The sequence below is a fragment of the Fulmarus glacialis genome, unplaced genomic scaffold (genome assembly GCF_000690835.1).
Source record: "Fulmarus glacialis isolate BGI_N327 unplaced genomic scaffold, ASM69083v1 scaffold5590, whole genome shotgun sequence".
In the NCBI taxonomy this organism is placed as follows: Eukaryota; Metazoa; Chordata; class Aves; order Procellariiformes; family Procellariidae; genus Fulmarus; species Fulmarus glacialis.
In genome coordinates this window covers 1-20,343 of record NW_009186966.1, presented here as the reverse complement: position 1 = coordinate 20,343, position 20,343 = coordinate 1, and the positions used below count along the sequence as shown (strand labels likewise).

The window sequence follows — 20,343 nt, the reverse complement described above, 5'->3', positions numbered from 1 at the left end:
AGAAAATAGAAAAGTGCATTTCTCCACCGGAAAAAGTCAATTATTTTAAACTGGCATTGTGTGATTTTAACTGTGATGCTGCCGACAGACATTTCTGTGCATATTTCCAGTGCTGAGAATCTGACTGCTCTGAAGAAATCAAGAACCTACTGAGGCTTCAAAAGACGTGGAACAGTTCATATTACTGAGAACACACTTTACAGATTTCACATCTCCACGACTAGAGTACCAGAATTTTTAGTGAACTGGCTTAAGCACTGATTTAAAAATGCTTATCCCCATTTGGCGCTCCAGCTTTCAGGAGCCAGGTACTCTGTTAAGGTCTGTAACTGAAGTACAGACCAGGCAGCATCTTAACTTCCAAACTGGAGAAACACAAAGTATTTAAATCACTTCTCTTGAGTAACTATAGTTTATGGTTAATGCCTACATTTCAACAGATAGGATTTAACAGTTATTTGCTTTTTTGAAAAAAATTGAATGAGAAGCATTTAAAAACTCCACAGAATTAAACTAAAACAGTCCTACTAATTACTGGATATTACAACACAATGCAGTGTTTTTATAATTGACTTTTCAGCAAAAACTGACATATTTCAGATTTCCTGCATTTCTACCAATATAATTTATATCAGACTTTGCAGCACACTGGTGTGAGAGAAACCTTCTCACAATCCATTTAAATACCTATGGTGTCTCTTCGTGACTGAAGTCCAGCATAAAGACTTTTGCTCAGCCTTCACTTTTGCCATTTTAGTGAAAGCCAGATTATCTTTACACAGGCTGCAATAGTTGCACTAAAAGACTGACATTTAAACAAACTGAGTCAAGATGATGCAAAATATAAATATTTGATTTAAACTTGGCTTGTATTGATTTAACTTTCTTCAACAGATAAATCATGAACTAAATTGATGTGAGATTCTGGCCAAACTAAGACTAGTCCACTGCCTTTTACACAAATTCATTTCTCTAGCTCCTAGTAGACTTAAAAAAACCAAAACAAAACCACAAAATAACCCAACTGGTGAAATGTTATTTTAAACTCATGTACTGATTCTGAGGAAACTCGGGTTTCTGGAACTGAAAGCAAACATAAGAAAGCTACAGTCCAACCATACTAATTTTTATTTTAATGTCTGGTCTTCAAAAACACTGTTTGCATGGGTATTTTATGACTCTATAAAGAAACTGAAGTTTTGGATGAACTTTCTTTGAAATTTAATTTTAATTTGCAAAAAAGCTTTTACTTACAGTTACATGTGAAAAGACCTTATTCTTAAATGTAGTTTCTATCAACTTAAAAAACAAACAATCCCTCCACTCTGACCTGCAAGCATTCAAATTCAAATATAAAGCCTATGATAGCTCCACTTCCCTGGCTTCAAATAATCACCCAAGAGAAATACAAACTGTTCTTTTCCATCTGATCATTACTTTTAAGAGAGAAATGAGTTAAAATTACAGCTAAGGGTTACCATGTGCAAGTCCGTGGATTCCAGCTACAAGATGTTCTCCACTAGTTGCAGCATGATATCGAATGTATTCTCGTTCGGTTTGATGTCTGTTATCCATTGTCTTTCCCAAACCGTCTGACAAGGTCCCAGCGAACTGTAAGAGAGCAACCTTTTCTGTTATTGAAGGACCAAAAGGTGTTTCTCTTATGTAGATTTACTGAAGAAGATTCCTAGATTCTAGTTGTGAAATACAGATTTATACAACTTATTTTGTTCCACGTACACAGTCACTCCAGCTTTTTTGCCGTGAAGAAAGCTCTGAAGTATATTAACATGTGCTTTTCATGGGTGCAACTTAAATCCTGAGGTGACAGTCAGAAACCAAGTAGGTGCCCAATTGCGGTGGTCAAGCCAAAATAAATGACGTCTGTGAAAGATGTACCAAAAGAAGTGCCAGACCCAACTGTAACCTTTCAAAAACTCACAAGAATGTTATTTAGCTTCGAGGCAAATATGCCTGTCACGAAACTAAAACATTTGCAAGAGTTAATTCAATTCTTTGTAGCAACACAACGTAGAAATGGCTCTGTTGTGAACAGGTTGGTGGGCGAGCCAGGCCATGTTCACTGCAGCACGTGGGGTGATCCGCAGAAAGATGGCTATGTTGGTAAGTCCACAGGTACCATACACTGTAAAACAGAAGTCTAAGGGGAACCCTGAATGTGTGAGTGGAGCATTTGTACTCCTTACACTTATCTTTGACAGTATGGGGGAAGACTTGAGACATATCTACAGATAAAAGAGGACATCCAAGTCCAAACAGGATTTGTTCCGAGAACTCTGACCTTTACTGAGTACCAGTCAATGAAAAAGCACCAAATAAAAATGATCTATTGTCATCTGTTGACCTTTAGTTTGACGTAATCAGATATAAAACAGAAGCTTGGTGGAGGGAGGGAGGCAAGAAAAGAAGACAAAAAAACCTGAAACCTTACCTCATATTCAGGGTAGTATTATAGAAAAGGATTCCTAGCAGGCAGTTTCCTGGAATAACCTCCAAAAACAAGCTATTTTTTGGTTATGTGTAGTTGTTCATCTTCTGTACCTCCCTCAACTAGCGTCAGCATTCTTACAATCTTCTCCTTTCAATATATGAACATTCCCCCCCACCCCGCCCAAAGGAAAGATAATTTAATGCTTTGTTGTGTCTTAGACTAGGGCTGGGGAATGTACCAGGTGCCACAGGAATGTCAAAGATACTTGATGGCTGCAGCAATGGTGAAATCATTGCTGTCCTGCATGACCATAGCTCCTCTACGACAAATACTTCATTGTTTAAGAACTGCACGCTGCCCTTTCCATTGCTCAGCTTAGCTTTGTTGCATGTACTATCTCCTTTGCATTAGTTACGTTAAAAAAACCTGTGATTAAGGTGTGCACCAGAAGATAACTAAAACCTGGTGTGAAATTCTGATTCTAATACACTAAAGATTAAAAAAGAAATAGACAAACAGTTAATTTATGTGCTTGATGCAATCACGAAGTTCTCTTCCTTTTTCTGTCATTTTCTCCAAGGCTGCATTTCTTTTTTACTAATGACATGATTTCCTAGTTTTAGATACTTCTTTCCAGCTCAAAGACAAACTAGTCCAGTGGCTCCAATTATCTAAACAAGTAGACTTTAACATGAATGAAAATTAAATCCCATGACCCTTCTTGTGACTTGATCATACGGACACTAAACAGAGCATAGAGATCAGGGACTGAATTACTCCTGACCTCTTTGTGAACTTAATGTAGATTTTTTTTTTTTTTTTCCTTTTTAAATTAGCCTAGAAATACAAACCAACCCGAAGCTATCTATTAACCATATTTAAGGCTGGGTTTTTTTCTGGACAAATACTTTCCTTTAAGAGGATTAGAGTAGTTGCTATAAAAATTAAAAGGCTCAATAGGCCTTCAAAATTCAAACCTCATTAAGGAATCTGTCAAGGCCTGAAAATGATTTTTCAAGAACACATTTTGAAAGTTACATTAGTGCATGATCAGACAACCAGCCAACAGAAATAAACCAACTTATTAATATTGATCAAAATTGGTAAGCTCTCCTTCCAGCTTTGGCTTCCACCCCCCACCTAAATTGGCCAGCTCCACTATACCAGCTTTCCTGGTAAATACCATCCTCAGATTTTCCTTCCTCTGTGAAGCAGAATCTGACATCTAATAGTCAACAGCAATTCTGTTTTAGTGTATAGAAAGAATTCTAATGTAATAGTGAATTATTCTCTTAGTAAGGAGGAAAAAAGAAAAAGATCACATGCACACAGTTGAAAAGTCATAGTCTCCATTAACTGTAAAACCAAAGTTAAACGGCGACATTTTTGTTGGTGTTATTTAGAAAATAACACTGAATTACAGCTGTAAATAGAATAATTTAAGGATTCTAATGTACCAAATGTACCATGAAATGTTTCCATTTTGCCCCGAGTCAGGTGACAAAATCTAAACTCAACACACATTAATTACAGAACATGAACTTCATGTTGAATTACTTTTTGACATGCCTCTTCCCCCCCTTCCCGGGTACTGTTTGTTTTCTGGCCTCATTTAACAAAGACCGAAGTCAAACTGTACCATTTGTACCTAAAACAACGGGTTACCTCAATGAACACACGCGAATAGGTCCCTTCTGAACAATTTCCAGCTGGGGACCACTGCAGCACTTTTCCTGCTCTGAGGTACAGAATGTAATGTGATCAAGTTTGCCAATCAGAGGTAAAATGCCAGTGAAGATAAAACAACTGAGACATTTCACAGCCATTAGCAAGTCACGTTAAGGTCTGCTAGGCAAGTGAGCCACTCACCATTTTCTGCTGTGAAGTTTAGACTCTTATTTGCAATAAAGATTCAGACTGTAGTGTCAGCATTATCCTGATTCATGATCTGATCTCTCATGTTACCCAATAAAGGTAATACCACGTCAGTGAAGTAACTGCTGGGTATCAGAAATTTTTAATCATCCTTTTCCGTGCACCTCAGAAATACTTTCCCTGAAATGGTTTCTGAAGCCTATTTCAGCAAACAGGATTGTACCTACCTATATAAACAGGAAAAATAAAGATTTCTAACACAATAAAAAAAACCCCAACCAACGAACTGAACACAAACCTGCACAGCACCTTATTATGCCCAGTCTGTGTAGATTATAATCACTGTATTAAGAAAAAGTTACTCAGCAGTGGCAAGTTATTTCAGGATCAGAAACCTGAGTAAGCATCGCAAATTTAAGCGGTTTAAGTCCCGCTTAAACTTTGACAGGAGATTTGAACAAGTTAAATTACAAAAGCAGACTTGTCTTTTTCCCCCCCCAAATGTCTTGCTTTTAGATGTCTCCCTTCAGAAGTGCAATATTAGATACTAAGATTCAGATAGTAAGACTTGAGGAAGAGCAGTGATGGTGGCTTATTGAGCTGTTAACCCGGTCAAGCAGAAAATAGTCTCCAGATAAGCAAAGGTGACAACAAAAGTGCGATCCACCCTTGTCTTCCTTAGCTTTTGTTAATAAGGTGTGACCTGATAACTTCAAAGCCTACTTAAGACCATGTAAATGCCAACATAACTAAATACAACAGTCTGTGGAACAAACATGAAACTAATCAAGGGACTTCTAAAAACCAGTCCGCCTCCTTCTCCATCCTAATTTTCATAATGAGTTCTTTGTCTACATTGCCAATGAACAAAATAAATTAGTAACTTGATCTTTTATCTCTACATTTTTCTCCATTTCAGATATCCTCTTCCTTGAAATAGAATTGCAACAAAATACATCAGTATTAGCTAAGGTAAGTTACCTGCTTCCTAACCAAAAGGCTCCAAACTGTTACTGAATGAAGCCAGCCTACACATTAGGTACATGTAAGAAGCTGGGTATTTTACTTGTCAACCTGGCATCCCCAAACAAAGCGAAGTATGCGTCTTCCACACTACTAATTAAAAGTACTAAAAATATTTCAACTTACCATTCATGTGCATTGTTTAATCCTTTGCCTTATCCATTCTGCCTGGACAGAAAAAGGAGAACCTCTCCAAAGAGCTCCCACCATCTGAACATTCATCCACTGTCACTGACAGATACCCTCTTCCTCCTCTGACTCTTTGTCCCCGAAGCAGATGGTACTTCCTGCATTTCCCCTCTACGGAGGGACACTGACCTTTTCTTCCAGGTCTACATTCTAAAGACACTTGACCCCTGGTTTTCATCCCATACTGGTTCATATATGATGTGAAGCTACCAACTGGTAATATACTGCAAGCAGAAAATAGACCACTACACTTCATTAATTTAAAGCCTATGTGGTCTAACATAAACTGATCCTGCTGCAGAGGGTGAAATACAACGACTTTCACATTTCCCTCCAAATTCCAGGACATGATGCTACTGTGAACACTATCTTTGGAACAATATGTAAACCACTCTCAGCACTTCACAATTATTGAAAATGTTATTACACTCCCATAAGCCTGGGGCACACTGGCCTTAGCCTCCTCCTCTGTCGATTCAAGTAAACAGATGATTCATTATTTCTTGTTTTATGGCTACATAGTGTTACCAATCAATATTAACTATCTACCGTGAACTGCAAAAGCAGTTGAAATAGTATCTGTACAAGAAACTAATCTACTCTTGTTTTGGTTTTTTTGGGGGGGGGGTGTTTGTTTTCTTTTTAAAGGCCCAATAATTAAGGAAGTTCGCCACAAAAACTTTTACCACCGACAATGTATCCTTTGCAGTTTCAAGCAATAGAAGAAAAACAAAAACACCCATATACAGTGTTTGTGAATCAAAGCCAAACAATAAGGCTTATGGGGCACAAGAAAAATTCAAAGCAAATGAAAACTAATTCTAGACTTTGTACTGCATGTTCCCTCTAAGCCAGATGCATGAAGCACACAGCATGGAAATAAGTTTTAAGTAATCTTTTAAAGTCTTTTTAAGCTCTTGGCACTGTCTGGTCCTCTAAGGACATCCCAAAAGGATAAATACACAATTATGACTGTAGTCCAAACATTCCATTGTAATTCTAGCATCAGAGAATGGTACATTTACAAATATTATTGACTGAGCAAAGTAGAACATTCCAAGATGGAGTTTTAAGGGAGAAAGTGATGAAGTTAAATATAGGTCAGTTATAACTTCTGTGCAAACCTCACAACGAACTGCATTTAAATTAGAAATCACAGGGTTTACTCAGTTCTCATCTTTGCTTTGCAAAACTCCATTCAACTCTTGCCCCAAACCACCACCTTTCAAAAAACCCTTGAACACCACACATTGATGATGTTCATACTTTTATCTCCAATAATAAAAGCTGGTTCTCAGAGACCAAAGCACAAATTTAAGCATGTTATTTCAGCAAGTTAGAAAAGAGTATTTAAGTTAGAAAGTCTAATGTAAACTGTGAATTATGTCATCTTCAGTTCTCACACATATTCTTACATTTTCCAAAACAGGAAAATCCCTAGTCACGATGATTAAAAGTCATTCCACAGTTTGAACAGTAACTCCTCTAAACATAATTAACTGTCCACGTGAAAGAGAAGAGCTGCTTATAGCAGGAAGCAAAGGCTGTATAGGTAAAGAAAGAACAGTGATTATCAGATTTCTGAATGTGATTTCTGTAAATACATTCTTCCTTACAGCCCTAAACAGGAACATCAGTTTTGGAACTTAATTTTCCTTCCCTCTGCTACCTCGACATTTACCTTTTTTCTGACGTACCACCAACAGAAGCTATAGACATCAGAGCACAGACGGCTTGAAAGCAATAAACATCTCAGTAAACCTAACAGCAAAAACCTAATAAATATATATACAGTAAATATTAGCTGGAAAAAACTGACACCCCCTTGCCCCGAAATATATATTCTTATATAGCACAAAATGTTTTACACAGCACATTATTTTTACAAGTTTTTTAAAAATACTAATAAATCTTTTTAGCATGAAGCAATTTGTTTCTTTACATATTATCAAATGCATTTAAAATAAAATGTCAACACATTTTATATATATTTAAAACAGTTAACATAAAACATAGCTATAAATTATATAATAAACTCAAGTAGATTGACAGCATTAGAAACTAGAGGCTACTTTCTTTTGAGTTGTGTTTTTGTTTTTTAAAAAAACCTTTTTTAACAGAGGTTTTGGAAGTACTATTCAGTGAAGTGATTAAATAATGGACTATGTCTAAACATTTAATATATATCTGTAAGTTTAATCCCTCGTGGTTACTTGCCTTCTAGCAATATCATTAAAAATCACCTTTATTTCCTACATCTCTCCAACGTGTTACAGGTATTTTAGAGGAAGCCAATTTTTACGCTGACTTCTGACAGTAAAATACAACAGTTCAAAATTAAGTATTTATTTCGCTATATGGAGGCAAAAATCTTCACAGTGTACAAGTCATAGGCTAAGCAGACATACATATGTACTGCTAGGATTTGTTATGGTTAAATGAAAGTTTTAGAGCAGTTAGCCATCCTCAAATCTTGGTGTTATTCTTTTGAAAGTGTAAAGGTAAAAAAGACATGCCGTTTTCTTGGATATACATAAGGACTAGGTGCAGTGGGACAAATAAAGCTGTCGAGTAAATTTTTCAGCCTGAGTTTCCTCGCTTTTACTGCAATGTCTCAAGATTGATATTTAATACATTTCTGCAACTTAGCATAAAAATAACTTTTAGAGCAGCTTTTTTACTAATCAACATGCGTTGTTATGGAATGGAAGCACTACATATTTAATTTTACAAACTGGACATCAGTAAGAAGACAGACAACACAGCTTCCTCCTTTCACATCACTGTGGTCAACGGTGCATTATACTGGGACTAAAAAATGAAATGCTTTACGTGTTTGAAAAAATAGCAGGTGTTTATTTGTCAGATTTAAAAGTCCTAGCTATCTGAAGTTGCAGAAAATACTTTTATATGGCTTCTGTCAGTCTCTTAAGAATTACTCAGATATTTAAGCAGGGAAGTTTGTGAATTCAGTTCAATTTATATGCTATATACTTTTACACTTTCCTTTACACATTAATACATACCCAGGTCAACTGTTAAATACAACCCTGAACAGAAAGGATGGTTCAGGCCAAGCCCAAAACGCCTTTACAACTAAGTCAAATTGCACAGAGAGAAACGTGTAATGGAACTATGAATAGAACTGACACAGTTTTAATTCAGAAAATACTAAATCAGCAAAATGCTGTAATCAGCTTCTCATTTTAAGAGACACACAAACTTTGACCCTCTCTAAATTACTGACAACCAGGAGGAGGCAACGGCTTTTCCCACTGAACAAACATATGTTTCTTGAGATGCTGTGCCGCATTCTCCACCCCTATTTATGTCATATAACCAAAGCAAAGGAGCTTTAATTAGCTCACATCCCATCGTTAACTAAGCTTCCTAATGCATCCTGACAACGGCATGTTGGCTGGGTAATCTGCGAAGCCCCCTGATGCGTGGCCTGTATGGATGCCTGATTAGCCGGGTATCCCGGGGGAGCCCCCGCTGGTTTTATCTCCGCAGATGCCCGATGAGTTGGGTAGCTTCCCTCAAGGACCTCCTGGGAAGCCGCACCAGCAGGTGCCCGCTGGCAATAGTTTTGTGTTACAGGGTTGAATGAGTGATCCCTGCAGGAACCGCCGGCTGTTTTCACAGACACATAAGGCAGTCAAAAGTCCACAGCATGAACTTGGAATGACCCCAATTGCAGAGTCACTGGCGGGTTCATCTGGAGGACAACTGCGCTTTATTAAACAACTAATACTCTTAACAGATAATGCCCCTCCCCCCAACTTTAACTCTTACAAAGCTTTTAGGTCTTCCTGTTTATTTTTTGGGAATGGAATCATTGCCCTCTTTCTCCCCCCTCCTGAAAAACCCTCTATACACTGAAAACCTGAGAAAAAGCCTGAAGAGATCTAGTCCAGTTCCTTGAGTTAATATGTAACAACAACCTGTTCAGAGGGTGGCAGATTAAGTTTGCTTTTTAACATTGTCTTTACCAACTCTGTTGATTTTTATTTTCAAGGGCATTTCCTTCCAACACACCCCAGCAGGCAGTCTCTTCCCAGGCTGTTTCATTTTCCACCATGGCCACCTGTGACCATGCTTGGGATCTGAAAGAACCTCCCATTTAAAAACCCACAGGTTTTCTGTGTTACATTAGATTTGTGAAGGAAACCTACTGCAAACATGTTAATTCGGCCTGCCATCATATGTGCAGCGTAAATAGCAAACAACTCTTTGAGGGATGATGCATTCGGATCTGTTGAACTGATGCCAATCATCCACTGTTACAGCTTCAGAAGATACCTTGGCCATCTCCCGTGGACATAAACATATTGTTTTCCCTCCTCAGGGATACACAGCCAAGGAATTTCAAGTTTAAGTCTGTACTATTTAACATATTCTACACAACTATAGAACTTTTATATACAGTAGGGAGGTGTTGTCAAGACTGAAGTCATTAATTTCAAACTCACACCCCATTTTTTCTCCTTCAGACGCTGTGATATATGGGATATATGTGCCTGTTTTCATGACATGCTAACCATTCAAAAACTGTAGGTTAAGATCAAATTTAATTTCATCTCTACGATAAATGTTTATTTCTCATTTCACAGTTTGTGCTTTTGGCAACATTTTGCATACCACATTTTAAATTCTCCTTTTTTCACTTAATTCCCCAATGAGTCTGCAAAACAGGAACATTGTATTTTGCAAGCAAATCAGCTGGTAAAACCCTTCAAAATAAAGCTCTAGAGCAGGTGTAAAACTTAAAGCTTTCTAACCCCCCCTTTTTTTTTAAATTGTCAAGATGGTCACCTGTAGATTTCTATATACAGCTAAGCACCTCACTATTTACAGTTGTTGCGCTGTTGCAGGATTCTCATTGTCTACTGAATAATTTCTCCTGGAAAAGGCTCATTCAAAGCTACCATCAATCTGTCAGTTTGATTCTGAATGTGCACATTTAAGACATCAAGTCCAGAGCAAAACAATTCTTCCCATAGAATACATCACCATTTTTGTTTGATCTTACCCTTGCCCATTTCTCCACATAAAAACATGTTGTAGTCAAAGGAGGTTCGCAAACACTTTGTATAAGCAGCTTTGTAAAAGAAAGGCTGAATTTAACCTGAACTGCAAAGAAAACTTTTCAACCAGGATGCTGGCCACACACATTTTATCCCATGGTACAAATCAAAAACGGGTAGAACAAAATAATACTTCAAACTTCTCAAAGATGATCCTTTATCCCAAAACCTCTTTCAAAGACATTAATCACAGAAACCAGATGTTCTGCACATAAAAAGTGACACTTTCCATGGCTTTTGATTGTCACTAATTGGCCATAAAGCTTGCTGTCTTAATTTTAAAACTGCTAGGAAATGGGTAAATGGCCTCATTTATAATGCTCCTCCCACCACTGAAAATTTCTGCCTGGAAATTTCAATTACTTTCCAGCTCGTAATCTGTGCATTTTCATACAGATTCTCACTGCTCAGCACTTGAACCTGCACATGAACTGCCAATCTTTGAATGAAATGCAAGTTAAATTGAAGATGATCTGCAGTGCCACCTGGATGCATTACCTGAACAAGCTGCAGCAGTTACACGATGCTGGGGAAGACACGAGGAGACAAATCTTAAGATTACACTGAAGAAAACACAGGGAAAGCTACCTTTGACCTGAACCATATAAATCACTCCTAGGAATAGAAAAAACTATTTACGGCAATTGCTGCTAAATCCCGCAACGGCAATACCTAGATTACCCTTGTAAAGAACAACCGTCAGCTTTCCCAAAGTAAAACCCAAATTCAAATCTATGAAGTTGCCCAGAAAGATGACACGTATTCCAGCCTTCCTCATTTTTATCCAGTATGAGACTGCCAGTAATCATACACATTCTGCTGTTAACAGTTAAACAGAAGAGTAGGGAGTCAAAAGAAAATTGTGAAAATATAGAATGGTAGAAAACTCAGAACCCGAATGCCACCATGATCTTTCTACATTATCAGTTGACCATTTTGTTTAATACTCTCCTGAGGAAAACACCACCATGTACTTCTTTCTCAGACTTCATATACAAAGGCTTTTGTCAGAAGTTCCCTGTCACCAAGATACGATTTTTTTTTCAGCTACCTGAATTGCGTTTTGAGCTAATATTCCTAGAACTACAGTGTCTCCAAAGATGCGAGAATGCCAGTTCTTGCTTCTGAGTGGTTGGTTACATAAACTAAGAAACTTTAAACAAAAGGGAACCATCAGCTTTGAATGCTTTAGAAACATTTCCGTCTGTTCCTGGGTAGAACCTGCTTAAATTGTACCCACCTTCTGTGCTCTGCTATATCCGCTTCTCATCTTATTTATCGCCAGTTTTGTTAAAGTTAACATTCATACTAGTCAAACACTTGTTCATGATTTGTTTTTAAATAATCCCTTTATTACTTCCTCTCCATTTTCCATTCAGTTATCTTTATTTTTCTGTCACTGCCAACCACTTGAGATTCTGCTTTGATTTATCTCACAACGAGGGTTAAAACTCCTATTTCCCTTCGTGTTGCTTTCATGCTCCTTTTCTACAAATGCCTCCATGCCAAACACTCACTTGGAGCAATATTCGTATCCTTACTAGTCTTAACAATTTTTTTACTTGGTTCCAGCACCCTACCTCTTTTCCTATCTCTGTTAAGCACTTAAACACCTCTGCCATCACTCTGAACTGAATTAAAATAAATATATGGAATGCAAGTCCAGGGCAGAAGTTCATTTGTGCCTCTTCCTCAGCCATAAAAGAAAACAAACACCCACCACACAATTTGTGGCAACTCCTCTATACGTAAGTTTTGGCATCTCAGGTGCCTGCTCCCAAGCCTAAGGAAGCCAGCCTCTTGGAACTCTGTATGCTTCCTAACCTAAGAAGGAAATGCAACCGTGGCTGATGGTTTGCCTTCCCTTAAGAAGCCTCATTAAATTTCTCACTGGAAACTTCAAACTTCAGTATGAAAACGAAATTATTTTTTTCAGGAGGAAAGGAGGGACACAACAATTATTTCCATCCTATATATATATCCAATCCAGAAACTAAGCCTAGCTGCAGAGTCATAACAACGACGTGTCCTGGTTTCGGCTGGGTTACTATGTGCTCATAATTCATAAAAGATAACAGAATTCCTTGTAAGGGTTGAAAGAATCAGGCAAATTAAATACAGTATTGACATGCTGATTAATCTTTTCAACCCTTTACTACCAGGAATTTCATTATGTCAGCATGACACCTTTTGCCAGTAATAGATACAACCACACTTAATTTCCCGTTTGGAGAACACAAGCTACAGAACATTTTTGTTCAGATGCTAATTCAGTGTTCAATATTCATTTCTAATTGAAACACCTCTGAAACAGGAATAATTTAGGATTTAGTACTATCATGCCTAGCGGGAGAAATAAAAAAAAGTGTGGATGCCAAGAATGCAAGACATTTCTACGCATATGGCAACTATAGAAGTCTCCATTTAGAGGGAATGAAATTCCCTCAGGTGTCTATATTTAGGATCAAAGAACTTTTTAAAATGCAGAACTTGGAGTCTCCAAGGGATAAAAACTACAAAACTGTCTGTAGTGAACTTTATTTAACCTAAGGTTTTGTGCCAACTTAAATACACTGCAGCTCTCCACTTGAAAGAAGGCATTACCCACTGCGTGTTCTGAAATGCATGGAAAAGCCATTACAGGGATAATCAACAGAACTATAAAATAGAAAAGCAATAAAATGACAAAACCAGATACAACTCAAATAGCTTACTTTTCAATTCGGTCAAGCAGTGTTACTTTTAAAGTGATGATTATAGTATTGAAGTTTGTTTATCTATCTACTCACACCTTAAAAGCTAACTCATCTTAAAATCTAAGATAGATTTTTATTTAAGACACTTTAAAAGTCAGGTACTCAAAACAACCAAAATGGGTATTTTTCCTGGCCATCAGTTTCTATGCAGAACACATTTAGTTTTGGCTGCATTAGTTACCAGCTCCACAGAATAAGCTGCAAAGATGAGGACCTCTACAGCACAGTTGAATCAGGTGAAAATTTATGCAGTGAAAATATACTTTAAAATACTTTTCCTACAGAAAGCACCAATAGCAAGAGGAAAACGATCTATTGTTTCAGTCATGGTTTTTGTTGAGTAATTGGAATTATTACTTTTTCCCACATTTTTTTCTTCACCAAAACTTCACATATCCTAGACACAATCATTAGGCATATACATGGTAGAGTAGAAAGGAGTGAAAGACGAAGTTCTACACTGTACCACGTACATAACACATCACAAATTGTACTTGAAATGTCAATTTTTCATCATATAGACATTCCTGGCTTAGTTTTCTAGCAGATTTAAAAGCCTTAAAGCAGTGCAACATAGAGGGAAGAATTCATCCTGATTATTTGAGCCTTTTTTACCGTTATCTTCTATGTAGCAGAATTAAGATTCATCCTTTGGAAGGAGGATTAATCAAGGAGTTCATAATGTACTTCCTAAAGGATATAATTATCTCCTTGTTCTGAAAGGACAAATCTATATAAGAAGTTTTTAAAAGGGAACTGTGTGAGACTTGCATCACAGACATCTCAGATATATCAAGGAGAAAGAAAAAAATACCTGGGAAGACAGATAAATAGTACATGGGGTGATTTTCAAAGGTATAAATGGGAAGCAGGCACTCAGCCCCTGTTGAATTTTGAAAGGAGTTCAGCATCCAACTGCCCTTCTGCCTTTGAAAATCTTCCTTCACAAAACCCTTGGTTACAAATGACTCCAAAGTTCAAAGAATGACCTTGCCCTTGTGGGAAACATAGGAAGGCTCGTGCCTTTTAAAGAAAGATTTATGAGACTGTTGCTGCAGATGTGACTGCAATGAGGAAACAACACTTTATAGAAAGGAAACTCTAAAGAAACATACTCTATTGGGTGGAGTGGATGGGTCACAAGAGACTAGAACCACGAGTAGAAAGTATGGACAAAAATACTCATTTGCACAGATGGATACTGCCTTACAGGAGCTCAGTAGTCTTCTACCAGATTGCTTGGATAAGCTTGTATTTGCAGTGCTGATCATCACAGAATCACCTAATACGGGATTCAGACAGGAATATCAACAACATGGTATTTTGTTTGAATTTCTTGAAATCGTCCAAAATGGGCTAATGCTGGCAACAAGATAATTATGATAAAGAAGGTGTATGTCATCTTTCCTCATGGTTCAACAATCTGGGTTAGATATGCTTACAGCTATGCACTTGGTGATGGACTGGAGATCTCTATGGCAGTTTAACTAGGTTTGGTAACGTTAGTCTTGACCTACCTGTAATTATGCAAACTCTACATTTCACCTTTCTCATTTTCTGAATTACCTTTTGCCACTAGTGTGGGGAAAAAAGTAGATTTCCTTGTATACAGGTAAGTGGAACAGGCTGTGAAAGGATGAACCATGATAATATACATGTACAAACCTACCAGTCTGGAAAATAAAAATAATAGGAAGTAAAGAATTTTCACAAAAACAAATATTAACAACACGTCCTTATGTGAAGAAAGCATTATTCCAATTCTACCCATGATCACAAGGTTCATTTACAGTGCATGTTGACACACCACGTATGTAATGAAAAATATTTCAGGATTTTTTTTATCCAAGCAAACATATGTTTGTTCAATATCAAGCACAGTATCAACCACGATCAAAACCACTTCCTAGTTTTGGCTGCTGTGTCAGATCATACCTCTCTCAGGCACTAAAGATAGTTATTTTCACTGATAACACTCTGATATAATTGAATTCTCTCAAATGTTATCAGAAGGACAAAAGAATGTTCACCACGCAGAGACTTTGGAATTAAACTAAAGATAAATGCCTAACAATCTAGGAATTCCTTAGTTTGTTGCTATGTGGCATAGAAGAAAAAAAAACCTCAAGCGTTAGCACAATAATTGTTATTCACATCAGTTTAATCACTTTCCAAAAATAAAAGTTAACAACTCCTGTTATACCAAATAAACTCTTAAATACTCCAAATTCCTATAACACTCACTCTCTCTATATATATTCTATACATAATATAATATAACTTTGTTCATTTGCACATAGGAGATGATGTCACACCGTAGCAACATTTTAGTTCTCACTCTGGTTAACTACTGCATTCAATCTGCAAAATATATGTATATCAATAATAAGGCCTTGAGTGCTTTCATTGACTCCTGCAGGATTTCTGGCATCCTTGAAGTGTATATATAAAGCGTTTTAAAAAAAAAAAATCTACACTTCAAACACAATTTTTACAAAACAAACAGGACATAAAGCAATTTAAAGATAGTCAATAATTCTATTTGACTTGTTTCCAACTATTTTTTGCTTATTGTTTTAGCAAATTTTAATATCATAATTACCTTTGCAGCAGAGTTTGATACGCCATGTGTGACATTTCTTATGAGACCACCAACATTGCCGTATTTTATAAGTCCAGTAACACCTTCTGAAACATCATTCAGTAGACCCATAGGGTTGCCAAGGAAATCCACAGAACCTAGAATCCTTGCTGCCTGACTAAGCAGCTCCTGTAAAATTGACAGGAATAATGAAATACCACTTACGGATCACGTTAACGCTAGCAAGGTTGATTAAAAGAAAAACAAAAAAGTCCCACCCACAACAAAAGCATATACAAAACCAGATAGTTTTACTGAAGAAATGAACAGTTTTACTGAAGAAATGAACACACAAATACCGGTAAAATCAACAATAGTTTCATCTTAAAATGCAGTGTATTCTTAGAAGCATGTGATGCTATTTCTCCGGATACCAAAGAAGCAATACAGCACTAACACTTAAGTAAATAGTCAAGAAAGAGTTTCCCCACCCTTAGTAGAGAACTCATCAATCAAGAGAAGTTCAGCCTTTGCCACAATAAAATCTGTATGACACTTACCTCTTGAAAGTGTTTCAGAATGTCATTAATGATAAACTCCCGAGTTTCATATGGATGGACCCTAGTGAAAGGATCCAGATTAATCACAGCATCTTCAAATCGGATTAGAGGAAATCCCAGCGTGCTTTTCAATGCCTAATTAAATAAAAGATATTGCTACTTTAATTCTTCTCTAAACTTCTCATTCACAGCACCCAAATTAATTAATCTCTAAATGGGTAACAAACCAAAATTATCTGAAGCTGCTAGAGTAGTTTACCACTGTAGACACTTTGATATAGACGGCAATCACTCCATAAACCTTTTACTTGTAAGCAATGATCAATTATTAGAACTGCATTTCTTCAGTAACTAGATAGTCATTAAACACTCTTCCTGATGCAATCTGTTTCCTACGCTTGACAGGAATATTTCAAAACAAAATGTGTTTAAGATTCCAGGCTTAGCACTTTGCTGTAACTGCTCTAATGTTCAATTAAACCGAACCGTAAATGAATTTCCTTTATATATAGTGAAGATAAAACTGGGTATTTTCCACCCTGCTGAAGTTCTATCAACGGATTAAGTGTCAGCATGAGTTGGAATAACATACACAATTTCCTGCAAGCTCATTTCTTAACGTTATGTGGTATACTGAAATTCTTTAAACCAGCTTTTTCGATTATTTTCAAAGAAGAAAACTAAGACAGTAATTAGCCCATGGGCCACCTGTAACCTGTACAATCTATACATAAAAAAAACGTATTTAAGTTGGACAAGCTATACATCTATATATACACACACATAAATAAAATAATTTTGGAAAAATTAACAAGAAAACTAATCTTTTAAGAAAGAAAGAGATCCCTTCTGTTTCAGGTCTTGATAATGGCATCTGCACAGTCACCCACACCAGAAGATCTGAAGAAGGCAGGAAGCCTGATACTCGCATTATATCTTTCTACATTAATCACTAAAGCATACTTGGTAGTAAGTAATGTGAGTTTTTCTGCCATCTGCAGGCAATTAAGGTAAATTACAGGTCTGATTTAAGTTTGCAAGTAAGAATGGACCTATTTATTTTTTCAGTAAATGGATGACTAACCAGAGTAGTCCTCATTATTCACTTGGGTACGAAGTAATTTCCTGTTTAACTATCAGATATTATATAAGGCAACTTTGTTAATACTGGTACCTAATAAAAATAATCTGTCTACACAAATTACCAGACAGCAATGTCCAAGCCAGAAACATTAGAGGTAGTTAGAAAAACTTCTACAAAGGCTCTACTGTGATTATTCTCTCCCTCCTACCCTGAACTCTCCTGTGCTACAAAACTGAATGGAAGTCTTTCTGTGAAAGTTAATATACAGAATACAGTCAGTGACTTGTTATCATTAGGGGGAAAAAAAAAAAGGTATATGCCAAGTTTTCTCTTGGGAACAACGCTGGAGGCTGTGAAGACATATCCATATGCAATCATATAGCAAAGGTGGTAGGAAATCCCAACAGTGCACATTACTAGTTTCTTAAAGGGACTCTCCACTAACACTGCTTTCTCTCTAAATTTGAGATAATCAGATGATAAGCATTTTTGTGTTGAAGCTGAAGTGCAAACACATTCAAGACACTGCTCATGTTTTTGAATAGTAAGGAATATTACAGCTAGCTATTGAATTGCCCTCCTTTGCATGAGGATTTGGTAAAAGCAATACAAGAATGCAGGACTGATGATATGCTGGGTTGTCTTGGTAGGACTTCATGATATACACTCATTCCACAAAACTAGATTTCTTTAAAAGCTCGCACATCTTAATGTCTACAATGTCAAGGGCACAAAAAAGCCTGGTCAGTGTCTCAATTTTGTTTTTGAACACACAAGTTGAATAGGCAGCAGCACAGTTCCTCCACAGTGGGGAGAGTTTTTTATGGTTTGTTTGGCTGGATTTGTTTCAACTCCCCCACCTTGGAGGAAATTAGTTGTATTAGCTCAGAGGGAACTGAAATATTGCTGACTGTTGCCACCTTATTATGTCCAGGAAGGTCCCAACACACAAGTTGGGAACACTGGACGAGATTATCTTCTTGCTGTAATTTGGAATCCCTGGTTCACTTGAACGACTGTGCCAGAACATTTATTACCACATGAAAAGGATCAGATCATCTGCTTAAGTCCATACTCAATCTAAATTCACTTTAATATTGAACCAAATTGTACAGTGCTCATGCAAACCCTTCAATTCCAATGACACAACATTTTTTGGATGAAAACACTCAGCATTGTCCTGTATTTCAGCTCCCTAAGTTGAATAACTTCTTATTTTTCTTCACCCTCACCTCAGCCCTCCCATATGATAGTCATTCCCTTTAAGCCTCTTTACACTATCATTAATGTAACTAAGATTCTTTGGAAAGTAGTGAGTGACTAGGTGAAGCTGGCTGTGCTTTAACTGAAATTATAAAAATGAAAGAATATTACTGAAGAGACTGGAAATTATGCATATTAAATAATAGAAGATATTGGAACTTCTATTATTTGTAACTTAAATAATAGAAGAGTAAATGGAAATTAACAGTAGTAAGTTAAAGCTTCTATTCCCTATTCCTCCTCCAATAGAATCTCTTTACTTGGAAGCACACACTGTGAATGCATTGGCGTACCTGGAGATCCAAAGGTAGTTTGTTGGAAGTGAAGACACTCAACTTTATTTGAGGCACGCTAATTTTCAGATTTTCAAAGTAGTATCGTTTTTGTCCTCCACCTTGTTCAACAACCTTTTCATGGAGGTTTTCATCATATTTTTCAACCTCTGCACCCAGACAAAACATAGGAATCAGAATAGATTAGATATAAATAAATATGGGGTTATGAATTCATACTGTGTAAAGAGTTAACAGTTTCTTGGTACAAATAAAAACTATGTGCTACTGCTAGTGTAGCCAGCAAAATTACTCATGCCTTGTAATGTGAAGTTGACCTTTGAGGCTCAAGAATTTTTTTTCAGATCTGCCTGCATCTCTAAAACCTGAATGTATTTGTAGCTAGATAAAAAAAAGTCATCCAAGTTTAATTTATTTGAGATTTTAATCTCGCTTCTGATTTATCTTTGTCAGCATACAGAAGCAAGACGATACAAACATAACTACGCAATGTTTCCTACTGTGTAGTCACGGTCTTACAGTATGTTTTCCTCTCTCTACTTTCTTTATACTTCCTTACATGCTCAACTCTCAATATAATGTACAAGGCAAGCAAAGCTGACAATCTTTTCAATTATCACTACAGAATGGACAAAACGCCTACACGGAAGACATTCAATAAATCAATTTATGTACAGAGTGAGCCAAATTTGGTTGACACTAACAGGTTCACATGTTATTTCTAAGAGCATCTTGGTGGTGTGAGAAGGCAGGGGGAAAGACAAAAGATGACTAAGTCTTAGAACTCAGGTTGAACAATTAAACATGTTGAATGTAAATGATAAAATAATTTTTGTCTGAATTTTGGATGACATCATCAGCATCAGTGGATAAACTACAAAGACTATGCAGTAAGTAAGGAAACAAAAAAAAACAGCAAAAGCTTCAGGGCAAACCACAACAAAGAACAGATTAGTAAACAGCGTAAGAGCAGAACTTAAAATCTTTATTTCTTCTTCATCACTACAAATCTAAGTCTTTAAGTCATCTGTGAAACTGGGAAACATAATACTATTCTTTGAGAGACAATTCAGAAGACACTGTGGATTAGCAAGACACAGCACTCTTGAGCATCATTTGTAGCCTTGCCCACATTTCGAATCATGCGAAAAATAGATTTTTCCTGCAACAGTTATTTTAT

The 20,343-nt window shown here is 36.7% G+C and overlaps 1 protein-coding gene across 1 annotated transcript in view; it reads right to left on the bottom strand.

Annotated features, from left to right (window-relative positions):
* The window catches only part of LOC104072284 (vacuolar protein sorting-associated protein 13D-like), a gene marked incomplete at its 5' end in the record, with an annotated part of 43,672 nt that extends 24,360 nt beyond the window's left edge, over positions 1-19,312 (bottom strand). The window contains 4 exons of the mRNA XM_009573269.1: positions 1,479-1,611; positions 15,985-16,152; positions 16,524-16,658; positions 19,164-19,312. Coding sequence (XP_009571564.1) covers positions 1,479-1,611; positions 15,985-16,152; positions 16,524-16,658; positions 19,164-19,312 — 585 coding nt within the window. The remainder of the gene's footprint in view (positions 1-1,478; positions 1,612-15,984; positions 16,153-16,523; positions 16,659-19,163) is intronic.
* Between the last annotated feature and the right edge of the window lie 1,031 nt (positions 19,313-20,343).